Here is a 25,270-nt window from a genome sequence, read left to right as displayed (position 1 = left end):
CGTCTCTGGGGACGTTCAGAAATGACAAGGTCGGACAAAATATAGCTGAAGGACGTCTGTGGCAGAGCTAACATCACAGTGATTCTCATGACAGTGAGGCTGCCTGAGGAGACTCTTATCCCAGGTGCGCGTGTCTGTGTGTGTCTTGCATGTACAGCAAACACAAAGCTTGACCTCTGCTGTAACTTATTGGTGGCCACCTCACAATATTTCCCACAAGATTGTAAATACGTGTGGCAGGAGCTGCACGTCTTTTGTTATTGAGTATTACAGTGTAAAAACGTATTTTTTGAAGATTCAGAGGTAATGGATGTTCACCTTAATTCTTCCTCTGGATGCAACCTGGTTAGCGTGACCAGACAGTGTCATGTACTTTTATTATTCTTTCTGGGGGGACAAATAGAGACAAGGCCAGCATAAATCAATCTCCCAGGCTTTGTAGTACAACTAACAATCTCAGAGTCAAAAACGCCGCTTTATACTGCTGCTTTTATTTGCATCACCTTTTATCTCTTATTATTTATGGCTGAGGTAAAAAAAAGAAAGTTCTAGACAGCACCATGGAGTGGTGATTAATTGTGCAGAGCAGCTAGTCTGGTCTGGATAAGAACGCGGCGGGGGCTCACAGAATAATAAGCACAGAGTAAAAAGTCAAAACCTGGAAAAACAGAGGCGACATTCTCTGCCTGTAACCAAGTTAGTGTCAAAGCTGCTCCATTGCTATCTGGGGATGAAGGAAGCATACTATTAACCTTTGTTGAAATGGTTTCTGAGCGCTCCCGGGGTGCTGTGAAGTGTGTGTGTAATTGCACAGCTCTCTCATATTGCTGTGTGGATATTAAACTGACCTGAGTTTGAGGAAATGTCTACACACGACAACTAGGACCCTCCTGTCTGTGTGAGGCAAACCGAGATGCAACTTCCAGACTTGCAGTGCTGCAAAAGTTGCACGCGAAAGACGAATCCCCACTTTTTGTGTACGGAGAGAAAATCCTGACGTATCAGAAATCCCTATTAAGGTTTGCAAGAACAGCGTGATTAGGATGCCTCTGGTGTGAATGCAGCCCTGGAGGCACATTTGTTGTCAGGCTTTTCCTATCAGCGCACAGTGTAGACTATGGTATCCTGTGGGCTGCACCACTTTTCACGTGGAGATTCTTGTACAATACTGCGTGTGCAGAGAATACAGAGTCTGCGTCGGGCCAGGTCCATGTACCTGTACTGTTATAAATACTTGTAAACCATGTATTATACGCACAGGACTCAAATTTCAAGACCGTGCCAGGCAGTCATTTGGACAACAAACACATGCTGGTATGATGGACTGCATCATTATCTAAAATTTCAGCGCATAACATCTTGTGAAACAGAGACCTACAGTAATTTCTCTCCATTCAAGACAGTTTGGAAACATAGTCGGTTATTTTGTATTAACATGAACAGTTCAGAGAAATGGCTCTGAAAATGTTTTTCCACCGTTTGATGTTTGCACATGAATCAACACTCAGAGGTTGGGCTCAGTGTCATGAGGGACCTGATATGAATATTTAAGAGTGTTCCTCAGAAAGCTGACACTTTCTGTGGATACAAACCAGAGAACAATGCTGCTATGTAATTTAACTTAATCAAGACAGCCCTGCAGGTTTTATGTGGTTTGGCCAGGTTGCACCATAATCTAATATAATTTTCTTCAGGTAGAATGACTGTGAATGGGAGCATCCTATTGGCTCAGAGGTCTATTAAGATAATAATTAGCCACTAATTACCAACTTGTAGGCTTGAACCCAGACACTGTTCATTATTTACTAAAGGAAAAAACGAACCTGTTTGGAAAAATACTTGGATTTTTTGGGGTTTTTTTTGTAAACGTTGGCGCGTCGATGAGGGTTGAGCACATATGTGTGAGGGAGAATCAACATGGGACAGTAAACCAGATGGCAAGTTGGTGAGATGTTTATTGTTAGGGTCTTTAAAAGCAGGAATATGTTGCATCTCACGCTTTATGACTCAAGGTGTTTGGTTTTAAGGCTCAATAAAAGCACACATGTATTCCCCTGCACATTTTCAAAGAGACTGTTATTTGTGTGGATATTACCGTGAAGACAGAGCCAATGCAGAGTGCACAGTAGTTTTTGACTGGACCGACCGGAGAGAGTGAATGAAAAAAAAAAAAACACCTAGCTACAAATCTAGAGGCTGTCTGGACAAACTGTAGCTAATTTTCATAGATGAGAGTCTCCAGCTCCGCCCTGTGACAAATAACTGTCAACAAAAACAATTACTGAAATAACTTTTACTTTTTGGTTGGCTTGGTCACAACTCACATACACTCTTTGACAATGCGTCAGAAAAAGAAATACCAGAGCTTCATTTAAAGGGTCACAAGCCAACAAGGCTGTCAAAACGTGACAAAGCTGATTCTGTCATGTCAGGTTAATTAAATCATATACATTTTTCATTATTATATATGTAACAGTTCTGCATTGGGCCCTGTCAAAATGAAGGTCTAAAAGTAAGTATGACACAGCAGCTATTTAAATCTATCAGTAACATTTAATCAACATTTCATATTTTACTCATTTCCAGGTTGTAGCTTCAGGTTGTTCACTAAAACAAATGTTTCTGGCCTCTTAACTGCATCTTCTGGAGAGTTTTCGTTATTTATACATTTATTTACATGCGAAGATAAACCTACTTTGATTTTACAAGAGATTTGAAAAGACTCATATTTGATAAAATCCTATCAAACCCCAGCCACACAGTGCTGCATTCCTCCACTCTAAACCAGTGTATTTATCCAGTCATACATTCCATTTAGACCACTAGCCTTATGCTATTCAGCGTGAAATGGCTAGTCTTAGGGATTAAAGATTTGATAAACATTCCTCCAATGTTAATCTCTTATTTCCCACCAACCCTTACTTCTCCAAACATCTACACAGGCGTCACATTGTATAGCGAGCACCAACCAGTCACCACCTTCTGCATGTTGGTGTTCACTGAGTGGCTGCCAGGAGGAGTAAAATACTGATCCTGAATGAATATGTAGTGTCAAACAGTGATGGAGACACAGAGGAAGGAAAAAGCCAGAGACGTTGTGATATAGAGGAAGACACAGAGTGGGGAAGAGACAGAGAAAGGCTGTGTGGGAGAAAGTGAAAGTAAGTGGGTGAGAGAAAAACCCTCCATTGGATTTGTGGTGGGGCTAAGCTGCCTTCTGGTGCTACGTGACCAGCCTATACCGCCAAGGCAAGAAGGCTCGGGCTTATCTCAGTGCACACAAGCAGCTCTGCTGGCAAAGGCACCATGGCATGGCTGTGGGTGCTGCTGTCAGAGCGTGACGGATAGCTCTTACTCTCACGCTCTCTCTCTCTCTCCTCTCATTTTCACTCTCTCTCACCCGTTCACTCCGCTCCTCTATCATCCTCAATCATTCACTTGGGATGAGCATGTAAAGGTTTGATACTGATGCACAACATGGGGACGGTTCACACTTGAGGTGGATTTCAAAACAGAGGAGTGGCTTCCTTTTTACTTAACAGCTGCCTCCCACAGAGTCTGTGACAGCATGAAAGTGTGTGAATGGGATATTTCCATTGGTTAAACTATGTCTACAAGGATGAAGGCAGAGGCAAATTTCTACTAAAACAATGTTTGTTTCAAGCCTTTAAAAGTTTTACAGAGAAATGTTTGAATGGTTTCCTTTGAACTTTACATAAAATCAACACTTCCAACCACAAATCCTTACAGACGCCACCATTCAAACTAATCTATAATGACACTTGACATCCTGGAGTTGATGTTAGGGCCTCTAACGGCCACCACAGCGCCAGGCAGAAAATAAGCTATTGTCATTCTTGCAAGTATAAAAGTGTAAGAAAACAATGGCTGTGAAGTATTTGATCCGTTATCTGGTTGTAACTTCAGTTGTTACAGGAAGTGTACTTCCACTCTGATCTATTTGCATCAGTTGCAGCTGTGGCGGCTGTGGTCAACTATGCATGTCCCAATTCAGGGGCCACATCCTTTTTTAGCATGCAGTGTACAAAGATCTGGCTGAACCAAAATGAGGATGTCCACTTTTTGTCACTAGCTATGGCCGCCCTTACCACTGGATCACAAAGCGCCACTTCTGTTGCCTCACAACCTTGACAGCACCGTGGGTTTTTTTGTACCGTTAACTGTTCAACTGAGCTGGTCCCAATACTTAGATTTTAAGATGTAATCCTTGGGCTCTCTGTCTGTGTTGTTTGCTGCCGAATTATTTACATTTCCAGCATGCAATAATTCTTGGGATAGGTTGGGGCCATGGAGGATCCACCGTTAACATTCGTTGCCCAGGACAAGAAGCATGTGATGGAGCCTTTGAAATAGGACAGCCTAGTTGTACTGCTCTGACACAACCGGTCTTCAAATGCGGCCTCTGAAGGATATGTCCCTGAATTGGGACACAGCTAAAATGGCCACAAATGAACTTGAAGTCACCTGTTGGTAGAAAAAACTTCACTTCAAATGGCTAAACTGGTGGAGATGTAGGCAACTATTCAGAGGTCTGGATCAAAGCTGAACTGTTAGCTTGCCACTCGAGTGAGGCAGCAGTTGGACAGAAAATGTCAATTCTACAATGTGGATTAAGACAGGCTGCGTGGCTTTAGTTTGAATTCCTCTGAACAACAAACATGTTGTTCAAAGGGGGATTGTTCATTTGCGCAAACTGCACAAATTTCTTTTGCTTGAAAGCCCAAATGAATACTGAGGTACTGGCCTCATTGGGTTAAATGAAATCAAATAAAAGGTTCACAATGCTGGACACAACTAGCCTGCACCAGGATCTGCTCTTTGTATTGGTCAGATTAGGTAAATATTACAAAGTAAACACGTCTCTGTGGCATGTACCTGAACTCAAGAGAAAGTGTGGTGATATACGTGAAAACTGTTTGCTGCTGTTTTATCATGTAGGAGGCTTATTTAGAGTTTACATAGAGATATGTGCTATTTTTAGTTGCAGCGCAGGGGAAGGAGAGGGGTTACATACATGCTATTCCCACTGCTCAGAATTGCATCTTTGTGGCTCTTCAGACCTAAGGTGAGACAGACACCACTACAGGACCTTACTAAATCTGTTATCGTTAGTGGTCCAAATCACAAGGCTCAGCACCGAATCTGATCACAGCAGATGTTGACGGGACATCCAAAAAAAAAAAAAAAAAAACCTTGATGAAAAGACTCAGCGAACATTTTTAGCCTTTAAACCAAACGTTGGTTTGTGAAAATTCAAATCATCCAGAGAATACTTTACTTTACCATCAAGGCCAAACACATTATTTTCATCCCCTTTGAAAATGGTCACATACTGTATGAAAATTGTCCCACTTCCACAGAAAAACAAAAAGACAGTGGCAGCGGCTTGTGTGTAATTGCCACCTCTGGCTACGATCTGGATGTGTAAACACAAGAAACGAGCCACCTGGGACAATTACATCAAACCAAAAAAAGAGAGCAACCCGGTGTACCGCCTGCAGCACCAGCTATAACTGTCAACTACCATAGTGATTAACTCCTCATTTGATGTCATGCTGTGACCATACAGCTGCTGCTGAATACCGGCAAATACTGTTTTCAAGGACAAACGCTCCTGATACGTTTACATCCAAACGAAAATGCAACTATCAGAAGTTAAGGAGCAACAGGATGGCCACCTAACACCCTACCTGACTCTCCCTTCAATCTATTGAATAGCTGCTAATTAAATTCTGGCCTCTGAGTCCCTTTCATGAAACTGCATTTCAAGCAAGGCTTGGTGGGAGCCTTGAGCCAGTTAGTGTATTGCTGCCCCAGCACTGATTTCTCCCATCTTCGACTCTGCAGTGAAAATCCAATGAATAACTAACAGGGGAATAATCAGTCACAAGGCAGCAGTGGCAGGGTCCACCGCTCTCGGGGCGTTAGGGTACGGCAACATGTGCGGTTCTGTCTTGTTTATTAGCATTTCCTCTTGTCAGGTGCTGCAGATACAGTGCTGCGTTAGCAGAGTCAGGCCTCTGCTTCTGTCTGCAAGCCACGCAATACTCAGAGGTAGCAATGCACGTCAGTGGCTGAATGATTACACACACGCACCAAATCTTCCTTGTTAAAAGCACAATATTTATGATGGTTTCTGATGAGACTTCAGATTGGGTTTGGACTGATTTGATTTGGTTTGCCAGAATACAAGTCAGGTCAGATACTGCTCTTCCAATAAAACTCTGACATCAGGTGGTCAGTGTTTTACTAGTTGTAGAATTTGGCAGCCTGAAAATGCCAAAGACATAAAATATCTTGACAGAATGTCATAAAAGTTATTTGTTTTGGGGTTGCAAATGAACAAATTCTTGGTACTGCCATTAAAAAGTCAGACAGGTCAAATCCTTGTGCTCTCTTCAAAGCCACAATCTGGTCATTCTTGTGTATATGAGTGCATGAGTAAGACTTTAGCCGTTCCATGTGTGGAAATAAGTCAGACAGAAAAGAGCATAATGTGATAAAATGCTTCTCCTCAAGACTGCGGCCAAGGTTGGTGCCACAGTTTGTAGCAATCTGTTGGTGCTGTCCGTCTGTCCTTGAGACAGATTACCCTTCTGCCTGTGCCCCCCGGTCAGACACACAGGAAATACATTAGAGGATAACAAGGTAGAGAGAGTGAGGGACAAGTAAGAGAGAGGGGGAGAAAAGAAAAGGGACTGGGTGAGCGATCAGAGGAGGAACTGGAGGACAAAATGGCAGAAAGAGCAGAAATAAAGGAAGGGGGAAGAAGCAGTGGAGGGATGTGAGACATCTACAGGAGGAGGAACGGTGGCATATCTCCTGCCTGCAAGTGTTTATCTAACACAATCATAAACTAAAAGCCTAGTTAACTTTAGACTGTGCACAGGATCAGACCCACATGTGCTGTATATATAGGCACAAAGAGCATGAGTCAGCCTTGGAAACAAAGAAAGAAGAGCACTTGAACAGCACATATCCAATAAGAACACAGTGTAATGAAACTCGTCGTAGGCAGGAACACTGAAAGTCGTACTTAATGAGTCCACAGCTGCGGAGACACGGGGTTCATCTCCTGTTGGGTGTCCTCTTACCTAGCAGAGCTCAGAGCTCCAGAGTGGAGGCTACAGGCTGCTATAATGATGTAAAGGTCAGACATGGTGGTGAGACTCGGAGGCTGTCAGACAGAAATGCTGGGAGTCTGGGGAGAGCTGGTGTCAAGAGTCTCACCTTCTCGGGAGGCGACTCCGCAGGAATCAGAAGGAACACAGGCAGTTTCCTCTCCTCTCCTCTGTCTTTCCCTTTTTCTCTCCTCTGCTTTCCTTTTCCATCATTTCCTTCTCTCTACTCTCCTCTGCTTCTTCTTCCCTTTTCCTCTCTCGCGTTCCTCTCCATCCCTTCCCTTACTTTGCTTTCCTTTTGTTTCCTTCCCTCTCCTTTCATGTCCTGTCCTTTCCTTTTTTATGTCCTCTGTTTTTGCATTTCTGTTTCTCTTCTCTCCTTTCCTACCCTTTCCTTTTCCACTCTTACCTTGTCTTTACTCTACTCTCCTTTCCTTCCATCCCTCTCCTCTGGTTTTTTCCTTTTTCTCTCCATCTTTCATTTATTTCCCTTTCTTCTCCCTCCCTTCCTTTACTTTCCTCTTGTTTCATTCCCCCTCCTTTCCTTTCCTTTCCTGTCTTCATTTCCTTGTTTGTCACACGTCATGTGAACACATTCATTTGAGAGTACTCCAGAATGAATGTACGAGACAAATGACTTCACTCTCACCTGCTGTGACAGCTTAAACGTTGCCCTTCTTTACTCTTCCATCCCCTTTCTGTTGCTTTTTTACCATTTCCTCCCGTCTTTGCTGACATCAGCCCGAACGTTGACTGACACTCATCAGAACATGTTTACATTCTCCTCCTCTCCACTCTGAGTTCGAGGACGATGAGATGACTGTGAGAATGTAGCACATTTAATGTAAGAACACAATCAACATATCAACCACTGCATCTTCTCAGAAGTGAGAAATGCGGCTGCCGTCGTCCTGGTTGGAGGCTCATTGGCCGGGTTATTAAAATGTCGGCAGTGAATGCTCTGTCTCTAATGACTGGTCTGTCTGAAGCCTGGCAGACAGCACAGCAAGCTGCCTGCCACGTTATTACTATCCCATCAGAATAAATTAGCATGATCAGCTCTGTAGGAGCAGCCTGGCCTGGGTTTGACTGCACAGCAGTGCCACAGGGCCCCGCCTACAGGGCCCATCCAGAAACAGGAACTAGAGGGACGGGACGGTCACTAATCAATTAATCATTATGTGATACAACAACAATAATGACTGACAGATGCAGTATTTCTTAAGTCATATGGTGAAAACTCACGTCTTGATCTGAATGTGGTTCATCTAGTCCAGGGGTCGGCAACCTTAAACACTCAAAGAGCCATTTGGACCCGTTTCCCACAGAAAAGAAAACACCGGGAGCCACAAAACCCTTTTGACATCTAAAATGAAGATAACACTATATATATCGTTTTTTACCTTTATGCTATGTATAAAAAAAGTGTGTTACATTTATGAAATCAATGAACTGCTACAGAGAAAACGAAATCACCGGGGGTCGAAAAACTCAATAAATCGTGTGCCGGCGGGTTTCACACATCGGCGGTTGTGACGCATATTTTGAGCGACAAAAAATTAAACACGTTTTATTTTAATGTTACAAGATCACCATAATCTTCAAATTTAGAATTACATTTAAAAAACTAACAAACTAAAATAAAATAAATTTAAATTAAATACTCATTATTTATTTTCTAAAGCCACAGGGAGCCGAAGCAGAGGGATGAAAGAGCCACATGCAGCTCCGGAGCCGCGGGTTGCCGACCCCTGATCTAGGCCAACGCCAACTAAAGCAAACGATGAACTGCTATGACTCAGGCTTTAGAGCCTTGTACAATTTGTTACTTTGTTACGTTAAAAGCTGTAAAAGCACAATAAGTCACAGTCACTTCATTTAATGGCTGAATGACTGTGACTTCTGACCCTATGCTTTTAAGAGGAGCCCACAGTCGCCGTCAGATGGATAGTGGGTGATAAGAGCAGGCTAAGATATCAACAGTCAGTCCACCTGTCCTGCCAAGCTTTTATCCCACAATTTCCTCTATTGATTATCGCTGACTGAACTGATACGGATGACTGCGGATCAATCCGTTCTCCAGTCGATTCCTGGCCTGAGGAGCAGAGTCGATACATGATGACTCTGTAGAAAGCTTATCAGAGTGTGACACCCGCAGACACACCTTCGCCCACTCTTGACTCCATGACCCAGAATGACATGAGCCACCCAAGGACTGCTCTTTCCCTGCAGAAGGGCCACTGCTGCAGAGTTTTAAGCTGCTGCACTGATTTACATGACTAATCACAGACTCTATGCTCAAGGACATGCAGGGAAATTCAAATTCAGAGAGCTGCAAGAGTGTCTAATGGAAAATAAGTTGATGGATCAGCATAAACTCACCTGAGATGCTTTAGGTAACATCTATCCATCTTGATGCCACACTTTAGCTTTGCTTGAGAAGAGTAAAAGGTGCTGAAGCAATGAGCAGTTTCTCTTTATTTCAGCTCAAATTCATTAACTAAAACGGTAGTTGTGACTCCATCTTTGCAACTGATTTGTGTTGTCTAAACTTCCTTTGTTTATTCGTGTGTGAAAGCCATCGATCAAACTCTGCAGATCAAACAACAGGATTGAGAGCAGCCAAAAATGTGCATTTTGGTCTGGTTCCAGTCGCACTTAACGGAGCTAAAAAACTATTACATCCATCTGCTGATTGTGAATTGTCAAGAAAGCGATCTTGCATAATCAGTGTAATTATGGAAGATTATTTTGTAACCATGGTAACATGTAAGCATGGCGCAGGCATTTCCCTGATAAATCACAGGTAATAACAGTTAGAACAGACGTGTGATTTGGCTGTTTCTGATTAAAAAGTGAATTGATGAAACACAGTAACTATACTGGCCTATAGCCTATGAGGTCCAGATGCAGTCTTGACTAATAATGCTCATAAACACTTATTTTTTCATAAGCTCTCAGTGACACCACAGATGACAAACTAGACTCACAGCCTTGCAGTTGAATGCCTCCGCCAACCAACCAGGCTGCAGGAAATATGGTCGTAATCTCCCCTTCCTGAGTTACAGTGTTGAATAATGGCCAAAAGTGTCTCTGCAGAACATTTTGATGTGTCGGCGAAGATGACCTTTGACATTTTTCATATTAAATGTCATCACTTCATCATTATATCCTATTACACATTTGTGTTATATTGTGTCACTGTGACCTTGACCTTTACCCTTTAACCACCAGAAGCTAATCAGTTCATCCTTGAGTCCAAAGGAATGTTTGTGTCAAACTTGAAGAAATTGCCTCAAGGTGTTATTGAGATATCGTCTTCACGAAATTGGGATGGATGAACGTACAACCTGCTGAAAACATAATGCCTCTGGCCCTGGCTGTGGCCGGTGCGGAGGCATAATAAACACATCAGGTTGAGTAACGTGCAGCACGATTTACGGTCAGACACGAGAATTTAATTTCCACACATGAAGTGCTGACATCCCCAAAACTGTCCAATCAGTGAGTCTGTCTGTCAGTCCATGGGATGTCAATTTGTAAAAAGTCAGTGTGAATGTGGAATAAACCTAACAACAGGTGTAAAAGAGAATTAAATCACACGCAGACAAATTAACACAGAGAAAATCAGTGTCCACACTTTGTCTCTTTACAGTGTTACAGCAAGAGCTGACTGGGAAACACAGTCGACGTTCTCTCCTCTGCCAGGTGATAATAAGTGCCAGACTTGAGGTTGTTGTCCATGTTATTCATCATGATGGACACTATGACTATGAGAAGCATACATGATGTCCTGAGTCAGCCTGACATGTTGAGCTTTTTTGGAAACTTCGATTGATGTCACTTTTTTCTACTGGGTAACAATAAGACAGCGACACAGCACTGATTCCATTTATAAAAGTTCATAAAACCTTTGTATTTGCAGTTTTAAATGCAAAGAGGCTGGCACATGGAAAATAAAACCCAGCAGCAGCAGCGACAGCATTATTTTTGGATTAAATGTGACTGGTAAAGTATGCATGTCAACTACTGTATAAGAAACAACTCAGAATAAAGAAGTAAAGACAAAAGAAGAAGTCAGAGTGTAGAAACCAAAGGCATCACTACAAATACAAAAGAAATCAGCAAATAAAGATTGTGCAGGCGACCTCTCAGCTGCATTTAAAAGTCCTGTTTACGTACTTTTCCCTACACACACCCTCTTTCTAACCTTGACCCGAGCAGCCTGCTAACTGAATCACATCAATGAAGTGAACAGAGACGCATCGCATTTATGAGTTTGGAATTAGTTTAGCTCAAACTCATTTCATCATGTGTGGGAAGTCAGCTCCCTGACGTGTACTTACTCTCACCGTGGCAACCTACCCTCCGACACAGAAATAGACCTGCAGCAGACAGTAGGATTCATCACAGGAATAAATCTCATCACAGTCACGTAATTAGAGTTTGTAGGCAGGAAACAAATTAGAGGAGAAGAAACTGGGAGACCCGGTTTGACACAGTGGAAGTTTTCCTGAGTGAGACGTTCATGTCAACAGATCAGAAAGTGCAGAACATTCAAACATCCGTGCACCCACATCCACACAGAAGAGGCCTGGCAGCAACTGATACTGTAATAACTGCAGGATAATGTAATAACTGGACATATAAACCTGATTAAATGTTTCAGTGTAGAATGGGCTGATGTTTTCATGACACACAGGTAGAATTAAGTTAACAATGAATTAGATTTCAAAAAATATGATTAGAATGTGAGTTTGTGGATATTTTTACATTATTTCTGCATTAATAATTTGCCTACAGTTTAGACATATGGTAGCATGACAGATGGTTGTTGGTTTGAATCCCAGGGAAAATGATGGCGATGACAAAACAGATGGACCCGAACCCCACCAACAATGTCATTTACCTATGGTGTAGCCTCTCTTCAGCTCGCCACACCGGGGGCTGCGGCGCTGGGAGTTGGTGGTGTTGTTTTCCTGCACCGCGAGGACGGTGGTTGTCTTGGCAACAGGTGGTGCAGCCTTGTTGAGCGGCGAGGCTGGCACCAGAGTCGGGGAGAAACCTTGACTGGCAATATCCACCGACTGAGACTTCTTCTTCAGTCTGCAGGGCAAACAAGCAGAACACATCACTGTTATGTTTACACGACTGAAAGCTAAAGTGTGTGTCAGTGCTGTTGTAAATACACAGTGGAACGGGAAATGTGGCGTCACCTTCACTGTCCAAGGGCCAGCCAATCAAAGCATATTTGCATCTGAGGTTGTCGGTGTCAGTGTGCTGTGTAACAGACGTAATAGTGCAAGACAATTTTTGCAGCGGCGAGGAAGTTGGGGAAAAGAATCAATAGGCTAATCACATCCTTGTTAAGGGCGAATTTATTAGCATCACTCAGCCTTCACAGGGGAAGAGACGGCTCCACAGAGAAAAACAGATGAAGCAGGGGGATACTGGAGGACAGCAGGAGACCAGAGCTACAGTCAGACCTTGGCTGAGACATAAATCTTAGTGAGTAACAACCTGAAGAACAAACACTGGGGCAAATGTATGGCAGTTTGTGGTGGTGGAAATGCTTCCATTTCATCCAGTCTAGATCACTGTGACTTCCTCTTTTATCCTTTTCACCTTTGCTGCTGTAAAGTTTGAAACCAAGTTATACCAAGTTATAATGCTAAAGATTTCCATCAAGTCAAACCGTGTTTTTGATACTTCTGGGATCAGAATTTTGTTTTTTGCAATAGCCATTCAGTTTATACCTTATACCAGTGTCAACACATACTCCTGAGCCGCAGGAGAGGAGGTAGAGTGGATCGCCCACTAATGTCGGTTCGATTCCCGGCTCCTCCAGTGCACATTTCGAAGTAACTTTGGGCAATAACCCCAAACAGCCCCTGATGTATCATTACTGTGTGAACGGGTGAATGTGGCTTTGAGTGGTCGATAAGACTAGAAAAGTGCTATACAAGTGCAGCCCATTTCCATTTATCATACATTCAGCAATTAATGCTCAGTATAGTAGTTTTTATTGCTGATACAAAACAGCATTCCTAAATGCAAGCGTCCGCTACAGTGGAGAATAACAAAGAGATGTTTCTTAGTCATTCTCTTAGCAGTAAAAGGCTTTAAATGTAGACTGCTTATGAAAAAAGTATCAAAGGTACTGGCAGGCTGAGGAAGGTGAAATCAAATCTGCCTAAAACAACAACCCAAAGCCTATTAAAAGGATGACGAGATCCTGGGCTTGGATTTGTGACATTTATAAATGAGTTCACTGGGCTAATCTGAACAGGTAATCCCAAAACACTCAGCAGTAGGTCCATCCACCTACATACTGTACACGCCCACATGTTTACAGGCAAAATGCACTCAGATACATTAACACAATGACACACAAACACATCATCACAGAGAGAATAAAAAAAAACAAAAAAAAAAACAAGATCATACTTGGACACTCCAGTAAAAACTTGGAGTAAAACAAAGTAAAAAATGGCTCATGAATTGTTATCTATCTATAGTCTGCAAAAGTCCTGAAACAGCAATACAAGATTCCCAGAACTGTGCTCCCTCGCACAAACTTTCAATCATTCCAGCAAAACTGCTGAAGCGAACAGAATCTTTCTGGCCATTTCACCCAAGTGCCCATCCCCTGATGGTCCACAGCAGCACGCATGACACAGTGTCTAACTGGCTAATGACAATGCATAATCTCTATGGAAATGCTGTCCATCACCGTGTGTGTGTGTGTGTGTGTGTGTGTGTGTGTGTGTGTGTGTGTGTGTGCTCTTTCTGAATCAAACACAACCAAACAGTGTGTGTGGAGAGGGAGGCAAATGGAGGAGCCTGAACTATGAATAAACACCAGGAGAAATGATGCTGTGCTTCACACAAGTGCTCCCTTAAGTCTATTCAGTTAAAAGAAAAACTCACACACACTCAGTAACTACTTCCTACAACTACATCCACTAACACCACAACAGCTCCTAATGGACTGCGTTCTTTTTACTGACTGTCTTTTCTTTACAGAGTTACACGTGGTGGAAGTTTTCACAAAGGCAGACAAAGTTAGCTGGGTATGCCAGATTGTGCTAATGACTATTTTGAGGAAGCTGTTTGTTTGGATGGCACATAAATGAGGTTGGAGAATGAGTAAGAAGTAGAGACCTGCTGCTGCAGTTAATGGCTGTGCAGGACGAGAGAGAGACAGACAGAAAGACACAGATAGAGAGAGAGGCAGTGTCAAGCTGTGCGAAGTCTATCTCCTCTCCCTTAGGACTTAGTACTAATTACTGTCTCATCAGTAGAGCAGAAGCCCCTCTTCTAGCTCTGTTTCACTGAGCTACAAGGCCAAACGCTATCAAAACAGAATGTGTGTGTGTGTGTGTGTGTGTGTGTGTGTGTGTGTGTCAGGGATCAAATGAGAAGGAAGAGACACAATCAATGTGTTTGTCTCACAAAGAAAGATGGAAACAGAAACGGGTGAACAGAAGGACAATGTGCGTGTGTTTGTATGTGTAAGCAGTAGAGCCGTGTGTGTGTGTGTGTGTGTGTGTGTGTGTGTGTGTGTGTGTGTGTGTGTGTGTGTGTGTGTGTGTCAGTTCATTAATGCTTTTTTATAGCATGACAGCAGAGTTCAATCACATGCCAATTTATTTATGAAGCCCGTCTCCACATGCATGCCTTGTAAGGAGTTTGCAGTGAAAGCACACAGCAAAGGAAAACGGCAACTGGAAAGACAGAAATCACATTTATAACCCATCATTTCTACTAATGTAGCTTTCAGCAGCTCAGTTCTTAAACAGCTCAAAACTCACTTTTGTCAAGGCTCAACTAATTGAAGCAACTAACGTATTTGCTGCAGGTAAAGTCAGTAATAATTATGGATGTATACCTTGTATCACTAGAGTCATCTGCAGGGCTGCACTTCTGCACAGCCAGTCAAGTTTGAGCCAAGACCAGGTCTAAACAAGCTCAAGACCAAGTCTAGATCAAGACCGAACAACAAAACTGATTCAATATTCTTGATCATGCTGTCTGACTGTTGTTCAAATAAACTGGGACACAAGATATAAAGTCTGTACGCAACAAATGTGTTCCTGCCTCTTTGCAGGTTTTCATGCATGTTTGGTGCCTACAAAGTTTAATTTCACTCACTCACTATTTGGATATATTGAAATGTGGTAGGAACAGGAATCAACAGTCCATCAAGTCCATCATTTACTAAAAATAAGATAAAATTATATTAACGGTAGAATAACTTATTCTTGTACATCTGCAAAACTATTTAATTGTGGCATCTTTCACATATTTGTGCATAAATGTACATGTCATGCATGGCTAAGACATACTACTAAGGCATTACCTGTAAATGACAGCTAGTCAACAGTTGGTCAACACCAAACATGATAATGGTTAAGACTGCTGACCAAGACAAAGACCAGTCAGAGTCAAAATGCCCAGGAGACCGAGATGGTAAAAAAATAGAGTCAAAACTGAGACCAAGCATCACAGCTTTGGTCAAACAATGACCAAGGCCACACTCGTGTAAATGTCTCCACATTGTTTCTAAACTATTGTCTAAAAACCTCAGTGCATCCACTGTGTGTCACTGCAGACATGCATTACTGTTTTTGTTTAAAGACACAGTGAAAATGTTTGATATCCAAAAAATGAAAGTACTTTGAGAAGTTATTAAAATGTAAATTTGAAAATGTGAAACACTGCATTTTTCCCAATCAGGGATCAATAAAGAACATTTCATGATGTGATCTGTCATTCAGTGAAAGATTTATTGTTGGTGGTCTGGAAGTATTTACACCAATTCTCTCACTGCAACAAGCATTATGTAATATGTAATACAATATCATGTCACTAGATACCTCTGTATCATGTGATCTAATGGTTTTACTGGTATATACTGTTTGCTGGCCAGTGATTGACAGAATTTCCCCTTTTGGGGTTTTGTTGTTGTCGTTTAAAATTCAGGCCAGTGCTGACAGTTACAGTAATCACTGAGGTAAACTGGTGCTGACATGTGACAAGCCCCCAGGCTCTCCACTGCAACCTGATGTCAGGGCTAACAGCAGAGGACGCTGCTTGTTTTTCTCCTCACTGTCTCCAAACATTTCGCCTTCGTTTTGTCCAGTAATGCTCGTTTTATTTTTTCTTGCTGCAGTATGGCTGCAGTGGTGTCAGCTTTTTCTCCTGCTTTCAGGCTGTGTGGTGCCAACATTCCCCACTGCCTGCAGCTCTGCACCCTGGTAACAATGTGCTGGTCTCAGGCTCTCACTGATCACCTGAGTGGGCTGTCCCATCCCACTCCCACAAAAATCCTCCCGTCCCATCCCACTTCTCCCATCCTGTCCCGTTAGAGGACTATGACTCCATGATTGGCATTTTTTTTGTGTTTCCCAGGTTTACTTGTGGTGGTGGGTGGCGCAGTGTGTGACTGATGTACATGCAGAGACTTAATTTAGAGGGGGAGCCTGAAAGCTCTGTGGCTACAGTTGACAGATATCCTCTAAACGCCTCACATGCAGACTCTCTGCAGATGCTACAATTTAGCGATGTTCCCTACACACCTCACCTGCAGGCAATCGGTAGACGCCGGTGACTCCACATTCGGCAGCAGCTCAGACAGGTGCGTGGCCAAAACTTATTTAGTTTGAAAAGAGTGAAATAAAGTTCTTATGTAAGATCTACTGGCTCTGCAATGAGCCACCCCTCTGATTTTTGGTGGTGCCACACATCGTAAATCCACACAAGTCATGCACTGGCTTGCAGCCAACCAGCACCCAGAGCAGACAGGAGGATAGAAAAAGAATAAAAAAGACAACTGAATGAGTAGCATTATGTTGACAATAAAGAAAATGGTGTTTATTCATATTAGAACTGCATATGTATGTAGAAAGACCAACCTATTGCTATTATGATTCCTGCCCTGCCTGTTATCATTGAATTTTTTTTTTAAAGTCCCATTAGGCAACTGGACCCACTTACACCTTACCTGTGGTCAGCATAGTCCTTTCTTATGTACATCCTAACTGTGAACACCATATATCTGGGATTACAGAATCAGGACTCAGATAATCTAACAATGCTGTGTTCCTAAATTAGCTCCAATCTTCTACTGCTTCTATTTCTCAAGTATGGTAATAGAAAAAGCAATAATTATCATCCCTCATCTAAATTAAGAGCAAAAAAAGCACATTTTGCACAAAACGATTCAAATCTGTTACAATTTACACAATTCAAACTAAATAGCGTTGTTGGCATGATTGGAAACCTCAGGTTCTTGGAAACCTCAGAAGTCAAACTGTGCAAGCCAAATTACACACAGTGGCACAGTCAGTCTGAATTATTCTGAGTGTGATTGCTTTGCATGGCTCAAAAAACACAGCAACACCAGGACTTTACAGCAGCAGGTGTGATGTGTACTTGCATGTAGTGGACTCCATCTTGTCTCACTTGGCATCAAGCTAAAGAGGGAATGTGGGGTGTTAGGAAGACAGAGGAAGCATGCAGAAAGTTAAGGGTTGTCCCAACAGATGGTAAAGCACACAATGATGAAATGGGCATCTTTGTTTCACTGACAGCTACTGTCTTTTGGCTGCATGGCCCACTTTACATCAAGGAATTTCATAACCTAAATAGTAATGCCACAAACAGACCCTTCTCCAACCCAGAAAAGGGCCTTGGTGGGAAACTGCAGCAAGATTAAGAGGCTTTTCCTTTCACACCACTGAGGAATCGGCTCCTCACGACACACTAGTTTAACGTTGGGGTGTTTTTTTTCCGGGTAAATAGGCTTCGTCCTGAGCCGTGATTGCACCAAATCTCCATCTCCTCTGCAAGCAAAGAGCTCGTGAGCGTCAGGGAGGAAAGAGAGGTGCATATCAACCAAGCTACCAGCTTTAACAGATCCCTGTCTATGAACAGGAGCAACAGACAGAGGGAAAAATTAAGGCAACCAGACGCAGAGGCATTCTGTTTTCTACCCCGCTGTTGTGATCTGACCTGGGCCAGGAGGCAGTGGTATATTTGCAGCCCTGCCAAACTGGCATCACTGAGATTATCCGACTCTACAGGGATCCACGTGGTCTGGCAAAGGATGCATAAACAACAGGAAATTTGGGGCTAAGTCAAAACATGCTTATCGCTCCCCTACTAAGAGGGATTAGACCTAGAAAAAAGGGGACTGCGTTTGCATCGCCTTCCACTTCATCTCTATGCATCGCTTCCCGCTCCTTGCCTCGCAGCAACAACATAACACATTTTTTTTCAGGGAATCTGTGTTTACATATAGCAGCAGATAGGTTGCTGTGCTATATAAAGCCCACAGGGGCAGGCTGGCTTGACGTCATACTCTGTTACAATGCTGGCAGCACAATGACCCGTCTGACAGTAATGATGCCCTACAGTCCCAATACTCCGAATGCTGCTTACGTAACTCTGAAAGAAAGGGGAAGGGAAAAGCATATCACATTTATTTATTGCACAGTCACCCAGTTTAATGAAAACACAAGAGAATGTGCCACAGTGGGGCTCATGTTCCCTTCAGGAAGAGAAAAGTAAGGGATCAATGACTGGTCTTTATGGAGTTGCTGCAAAGTATTCAAGGTGGCCAGATGAACATATATATGTTCAGATGCTTTTCCCATCTTCATGCTGCACTAATCAACATTTTAATTTGAGAAATGACACAGTCCCAGACTGTCTGATCAAAGAACAAGTGAGGAAGGTTAAAAATCTGAGCAAGCTTTTAATGATTGACAGTTTTCGAATGTTGGCGCACCAAATAGCCACTATCCACTTTGTTTGACATCTTCAGTCAATTCATTATGAATTATAAAAAGTAAAAAGGCATTTTGTCATCCTATGAAACTCAGATGTAGACTTGATATGTTCACATATAAGAACATGAGGAAATGTCCCCTAATCTCCAGAGTATCTGTTAATCATCTCTTGTAAACATCCTCTCGCCTTCACATCATCCATCACACTTGGATCAATTACTGTTTGAAAAGCAGAGCAAAGGATTTCAGTTCCTGCGGTCTGTGAGGCAGGCAATCATGGCAAAACAATTGGACAACTGCGGACTAGCTTAAGCCTAATAAGAGTGAGTCAGTTGCTGTTGAGGCTGTCAGACTGAAACTGTGTCCAGATACAGACACACAGAGAGAGGAAGACGGTAACAACAACCTGTGGCCATGCATGTTAATGAGGCCCTCTGTTGCATCCGGAAGCCTAATGAAATACGGCTGGACCTCGCCGCTCTCTGCTCTGCTGTCGGACACCTCCGCATAATGATTACGCTCATATGCCCTCGCTAAATGCCACAGCAGCAATTCTGTGTCAAAGGGTTGTGTGGCAATCTTGACCAATGAGGCTTTAAACTTCTTCTACTGCGTCTGTATCAAAGTGGCGAGAGCAGCAGCTAAAGGCCAGCCACAAAACACATAAAAAGTCAAATGAACTGAGACGTGATAACCTGCACTGGGTTATTAATTCCCGTTTCCTGGATTCTTGTGTTAGTGTGCGTTTATTTCACTGGAAAAATAACCAAACATTTGTCATTTGGAGTTTGAATGCTGTATTTGAAATCATCTGTAAAGTGCCAGTCCTTGAGCTGAAGCTGAACAATGCATTCAAAAAGTGAAACCCGTTCCCTTTTATTAGTTATGTAACATTTTAGACAGATAATAGATGTGAGACGTACTGTTTCCTCACTGAGTGGGTGTCCATTTTACATTTCCCCCTCAGCTGAATATCTAGTTTATGTCATTTTTATTCCTGACACATCTCCTGTTCAAAAAATGCTTGTTTTTTCTCATCTTTTTTTTTTTTAATCTTAGAGACCCTCAACCATCTGACTTTTCTTTTTTAAATATCTCAGCTTTGTTTCCCGCCTGCATAGACAGAGAGGGGTTTTTGTATAATGAGTACTTTTACCTTTGATACATCTTTTGTATCTAAGTAACTAATATATTTATACCTATGATGTGTCAGTCACACCGTGGCCACGCCCTAATGCACACCCTGCTTTCTCTTCTATTTTCCTCTAACTGGGACCATAATTTAAAAGATGAGCATTGTGTTAATATAAGAAGACTTCAAACTAGTGACTGACACCATAAATTCACTAGGAAAATGTTTACTGAGATAATAAATCAAGTGAGAAACAGGGTCCTTTTCCCATAGACTTCTGTACAATCTGACTTCGTTTTGCAACCTGTGGCGTCGCCCCCTGATGGTCATTAGATAGATTAGGCAGGTTTAGGTTATTCCGCACTGACTTCCATTTTTATATTGAGTCTATGACTAATGGTAGGTAAAACTTTAAATGTAGGCCTTTTACTTTGAAATAATTTCCCCTTTAAACTTCTGTGACGGTTTCATTAAAATAACTGATGGAAACCAAAAGAATGAGTGAATTTATCCGATTCAGCCCAAAGTCCAAAAAATGATTACAGAAGTTTGTAGCAGAATGTTGTGTTTGTTCTTTCCTGCCCATTAGTCATATAACTCTAAGGCATCTTTACTGTCAGACTGTGCTCTCACCACTGAAATACACTTTGTGGATATAAAGTTAAAACTAGCTCCACCTCAACCAGCTACAACTATAAAATGCTAATCACAAATCTAAAACTGTTTCGATCATATTGGCCATTTTTCTGCAGAACGAGTACTTTCACATTCAATATTTTCACAATACGTCTGTACTTTTAGTTAAGTAGGATTTTGAAGTTACCTGTATTTGGTACTTTTACTTCAGTACAGGATCTCTTCCACCACTGTGGAAGTGACACACAATACTACAATTGTACTTGTGCTTCAATTTCAAATTTAATCTAATCTAACAAAATCCTCCGGACACCAGTTTACACACTTAAATCATCCCTTAACTGATCACACGCAGCACAGACACTAAAACAGATGACGACACCAGCACACATAATGCCTCACCACCCAACCAGCCCTGGAGCTCCAACTAATGATTTCTCCATCACTTAGCAGCATCTGCCAACAATGTTGAACAGCACCCATTTTGATCAAAAACTGGACCATAAATCAACAGTTCAGCTCATAAGCACACAGCTGGGGGGAAAGGCTGCTTTTCATTTTCGAAAATGTATCAATATCACACAGAAACACCCCTCAGCCACGGCCTTTCACTTGACTAACAGAGGAATTATCTTAGCTGACACAAGGCAGGCAGGGAAAAGGGGGAAAAAAGAAAAAAAAAACTGCTTCATTATGTGTCTAGCTCTGACTCCAGGGCATGTTTTTCTCCCTCACTTTCTTGCTCTCTGTGTATCAGAGAGCAGCAAATACAGACACATCCAGAAAAAAAAGTACGCACACTTGCTCCCTTTGTCCCCGTCTTGGCAACAAACACACACTGTCAGACTCAGCCGCTCAATCATACACAGCCTTCAGCATTTGATTCAGTGACTATCTGCGGGGCCTTGGGACTGTTACTGCTGTTACTGCAGTCCTCCACTGCCCTCCTCCTCCTCCTCCTCCTGCTCCTTGTTGCAAGACTCAGTCCTGCTCTCGCGCTCTGACTTGCTGAGCGCTGGTGACAATCAGCGTCACGATTGGTCAGAAGCAGAGGTAGTGGATGCCGCGTCATGCCACTGTGGCTTGTGGTGGTGCAGAAATCAGAGATGGGGTCTGAGTGCTGGCAGTTTTCAGCAGCGTGTGGAGTATCATGTTAGATCGTTACAGAGCAGGAGGGGCAGGCAGGACACCAGAAATGAAAAGGAGAGTTTTAATGATCAGTTATGGGCTTCCCATATTGCATCTAATGTGTCAGGGTGAAATAACGTGAAGGGATATCTCTGAGCAACAAACTTGCATTTGTGAAAATGTCAGGGTTTCCAGCAACCAACCTTATGTTACTAGAGAGATAACTTGTCAAAATGTATTGAAGGATCCTGTGCTCACATCTCAGGACAGATGATGGAAAGACAGAGACCATATCTGCTTAGAAAACCAGTGTTAAACTGTGAGAAATACATTAACTTTCTTTCTGAGAGTCAGATAAGACTGTTGGACAATGCTTCACTTTACAGATCTGTTAATTCCATTTTTTAATACTTTATATAAGTTTTCCTGGGAAGAATCTAATTTGTAAACTGAGACAAAAGCCTGATACAGTTGGTTTAGTTAGCTGGGTCTAGTGAATTTTAGAGATATGGTGATCCCATACAAAATCAATGGAAAGATGCGATTAATTCCTCTCATATCTAAAGACATGGCATGAGTCACAGAGGTTTTGGTCTCAAATGATAAGACTGGGGATCTTGCAGGGTCACTATTTGCAAGACTAGGCTTAAGATAATTTTCCATCGTGCTCCTGGTGGAAATTTTCATTTTTTTCTTTGAAATTTTACATCATGATGATGATGATGATGATGATGATGATGATGATGATGATGGATTATTATTATTATATAAAGTTAGTACCTCAACACTACAACTGTCATAATCTGCCCCTGATTTCCTGTTTTATTCTGAAAAAATTGTCCTTGTGTGCAAATACCCTTGCCTCCCATATGTATTAAACTAAACTTTTGTGAGTCTGTTTCATAAACTTACAGAGACAGGAAAAAGGATGGAGACTGGAGGCACATAACAGGAACGTGAGTTATCGCTTAGCTCTTTGCTCAGCCAAAAGGTTGTGCTGAAAACAAACACACAAACACACTTCCATACATACACAATGTCCGTTACTAGCTAGCTTACGGCTAACTAGCTACTTGACGGTCCAGCGACAAACATTGTCTACCCTTCATGTCTGAACACACATTAAAAGCAACTATTTGATTTCCAGAGGAAAACTAGGCTAAACTAGGCTAAACACACCCTACCCCGGCACCCTGGACTTGCGATGATGGATGGGAAGAATGTATGGCTGGATGCATGCTCCTTGTTCAGAGAGGAACTTTCCTTTGTTCATTTGTTCTGTTTGTCTGCTATTATTCATTGTTTAACTAATTAGTCTATTTGGCTGTTAATAGAGAAGCTTTGCGACCAGTGTGGGCAAAGGTTTCGATGATTCATGGCCATGTTGTGTGATTGATGGCTCATTTTGCGGAAAAAGAAAATGAATAAAAAAGTTAACAAAACCATTCTTCTCCCCTACTTTCTTCTTTGCGTTTGTCTGAATGACTGATAAACAAAACTGGCAGCGATACAAGCATCCCATCTGACCGAGAGCAGAGGCGGGTAAAGGCATGCTCATTTGTTGAAGCACAAACCTTTGATTGGCTGCCCACTCTAATTAGCACAAAAAGCCCCTGTACCAGACCACATCCATCTCATTCGCACCATGTCCTTGAAACAACAAAGAGCAGCCCCAATGTCTCTGTGTGGACATCATCACTGGCAAAATGACCTTGGATTGGCTAACTCTTTGTTTTCCTATGGACAGAACAACGCCCACCTCTCTGATGCTGCTCAAAATTATTCTAACTTTTACAGAGTTTGCACCTTAACTAAAATTCTTGCAATTGGATTTTGACTTGATGTGAACTTGGGCTACAATATGTTACGACCAATATTGCAGGAAAGATGTTGGAGGTGGAGTGAAATTACTCATTCAGTCATTCATTGTACCACTTTTTGGTAATTTGCTTGAGGGTTGTAGTGAACTTGAAAAGCATTTTTACACAGACTGAGGACTTTTTGTCTCTTGGAATTAAGAGGAGATCTCTAGGTGACAAATATGAACAGAAGAAATAAAACAGCAACCCATGTGTATAGAAATGCACATATTGTATGGGCATGTGAATGTTGTTTCAAAATAGACCTCTCCTTCAAGTTCCAAGCATTACATTTCATGATATGATGATTACAGTACTACCCTGTCCTCTGTCTGAATGCTTAATTTTCCAGTCATAAGATTCATTCACTGAGTGTTTTCACTGTTTTGACAGCCAGTGCTCTCACTTGCACATCTGTTCATTGCAGGATAGAAAGCAATATCTGGCTGCAGGCACCAACATCTGTTACCACTGGTGTCACTGGGACCAGCTGATTGGGTCACACAAATCTTAAGATGTTGTATAAAGGGGACATATTTGTTTTGGGTCAACTATAAATCGGGCTGTGTTTTCATGGGAGGAGTATTAATGTTCTTTGGTTTACAGCTTTTCTGCTGCAACTGCACTTGGGCCTGTTTTACACAGAGCTGTGAAAGCTGCAGGAAGGTGATGTGTAAGTAAGCTGCAGTTACCTGGAGTAATCCAGTATCACAGCTCCACCTCCACCTTCCTCTCTGCCTTCTCTTTCCTCTTTTCCCACTTTCTTTGGTAAATATCCTCCCACAACACAACCCCCCGCCCTTTACAGTGCTCATTTGGCAAGCTGGCAGGCTCAAGCTGGTCAACCTGATGCCTTTCTGCAGCAGGCACCATTGGCAGCACTTGGCACATTCTGTGGCTTGATGAAAGTCAATGAGCACACACATTAGCTTACTCTAGTGTGATACAATTAAAATGATGTAAAAGCTGAAATGCACAGGAAGTGCAAACTATCTCATTGCCCTGTTTAATAAATTGAATGTAGCAATCTGCACAGATCTACCATCAGACCTGATGGAAGTTTAATTTATTTATATAAAAACCCTGTAGATTCTTAAAATAACATACAAGAGGCTCTGGCAGATACCTAACCTTTCAGTAAGAGAGAGGATATAAAGAGTGTCAAGAGGCCACATCCACTTCTCACAGAACAAGAAGACAAGGGAGTTAGAGGAACTGGTAAGAGAAAGATTACCTCTTAAATGGAAAGTGACAGTTTCGATGGACATGGCAAATGAAGACAGAGCCTCCAGGATGTCTTGGGTCAGCTGTCAACACATCAAACTGACTCTCACATCAAATCATTATAGAAAAGCAGAAGCTCACTCCTCTGACTCAGGTTTTTCATTAATAACAGCCACTTTAATTTGACCAGAAAGCATCTTATTCATTTAGAACCTAAGGGTTTTACTTGGTTTAAGTGGTTATTAAAAGACATACCTCCTTCAGACTGCTGTGACCTGCTAATTTACCTGATATTATCTAAATAAGAGATGAAGTTAAAGTGAATTCTTACATCTGAGTTGCTTCCAGAACTGG

General features: G+C 42.2%; 1 protein-coding gene across 3 annotated transcripts in view; it reads right to left on the bottom strand.

The window, feature by feature from the left end:
- The window catches only part of oxr1a (oxidation resistance 1a), a 167,404-nt gene that overhangs the window by 79,639 nt on the left and 62,495 nt on the right, over window positions 1-25,270 (bottom strand). For all 3 annotated transcript variants that reach the window (XM_071468218.1, XM_071468220.1, XM_071468222.1), the window contains exon 3: window positions 12,052-12,248. In XM_071468218.1, the coding sequence (XP_071324319.1) occupies window positions 12,052-12,248 (197 nt within the window). The remainder of the gene's footprint in view (window positions 1-12,051; window positions 12,249-25,270) is intronic.

The sequence above is a fragment of the Trachinotus anak genome, unplaced genomic scaffold, assembly GCF_046630095.1.
Source record: "Trachinotus anak isolate AG129_WGS33_773 ecotype Australia unplaced genomic scaffold, CSIRO_AGI_Tana_v1 ptg000032l, whole genome shotgun sequence".
Lineage (NCBI taxonomy): Eukaryota > Metazoa > Chordata > Actinopteri > Carangiformes > Carangidae > Trachinotus > Trachinotus anak.
Note: the sequence above shows the minus strand (reverse complement) of the source record. Positions and strands in the feature narration are given on the sequence as shown.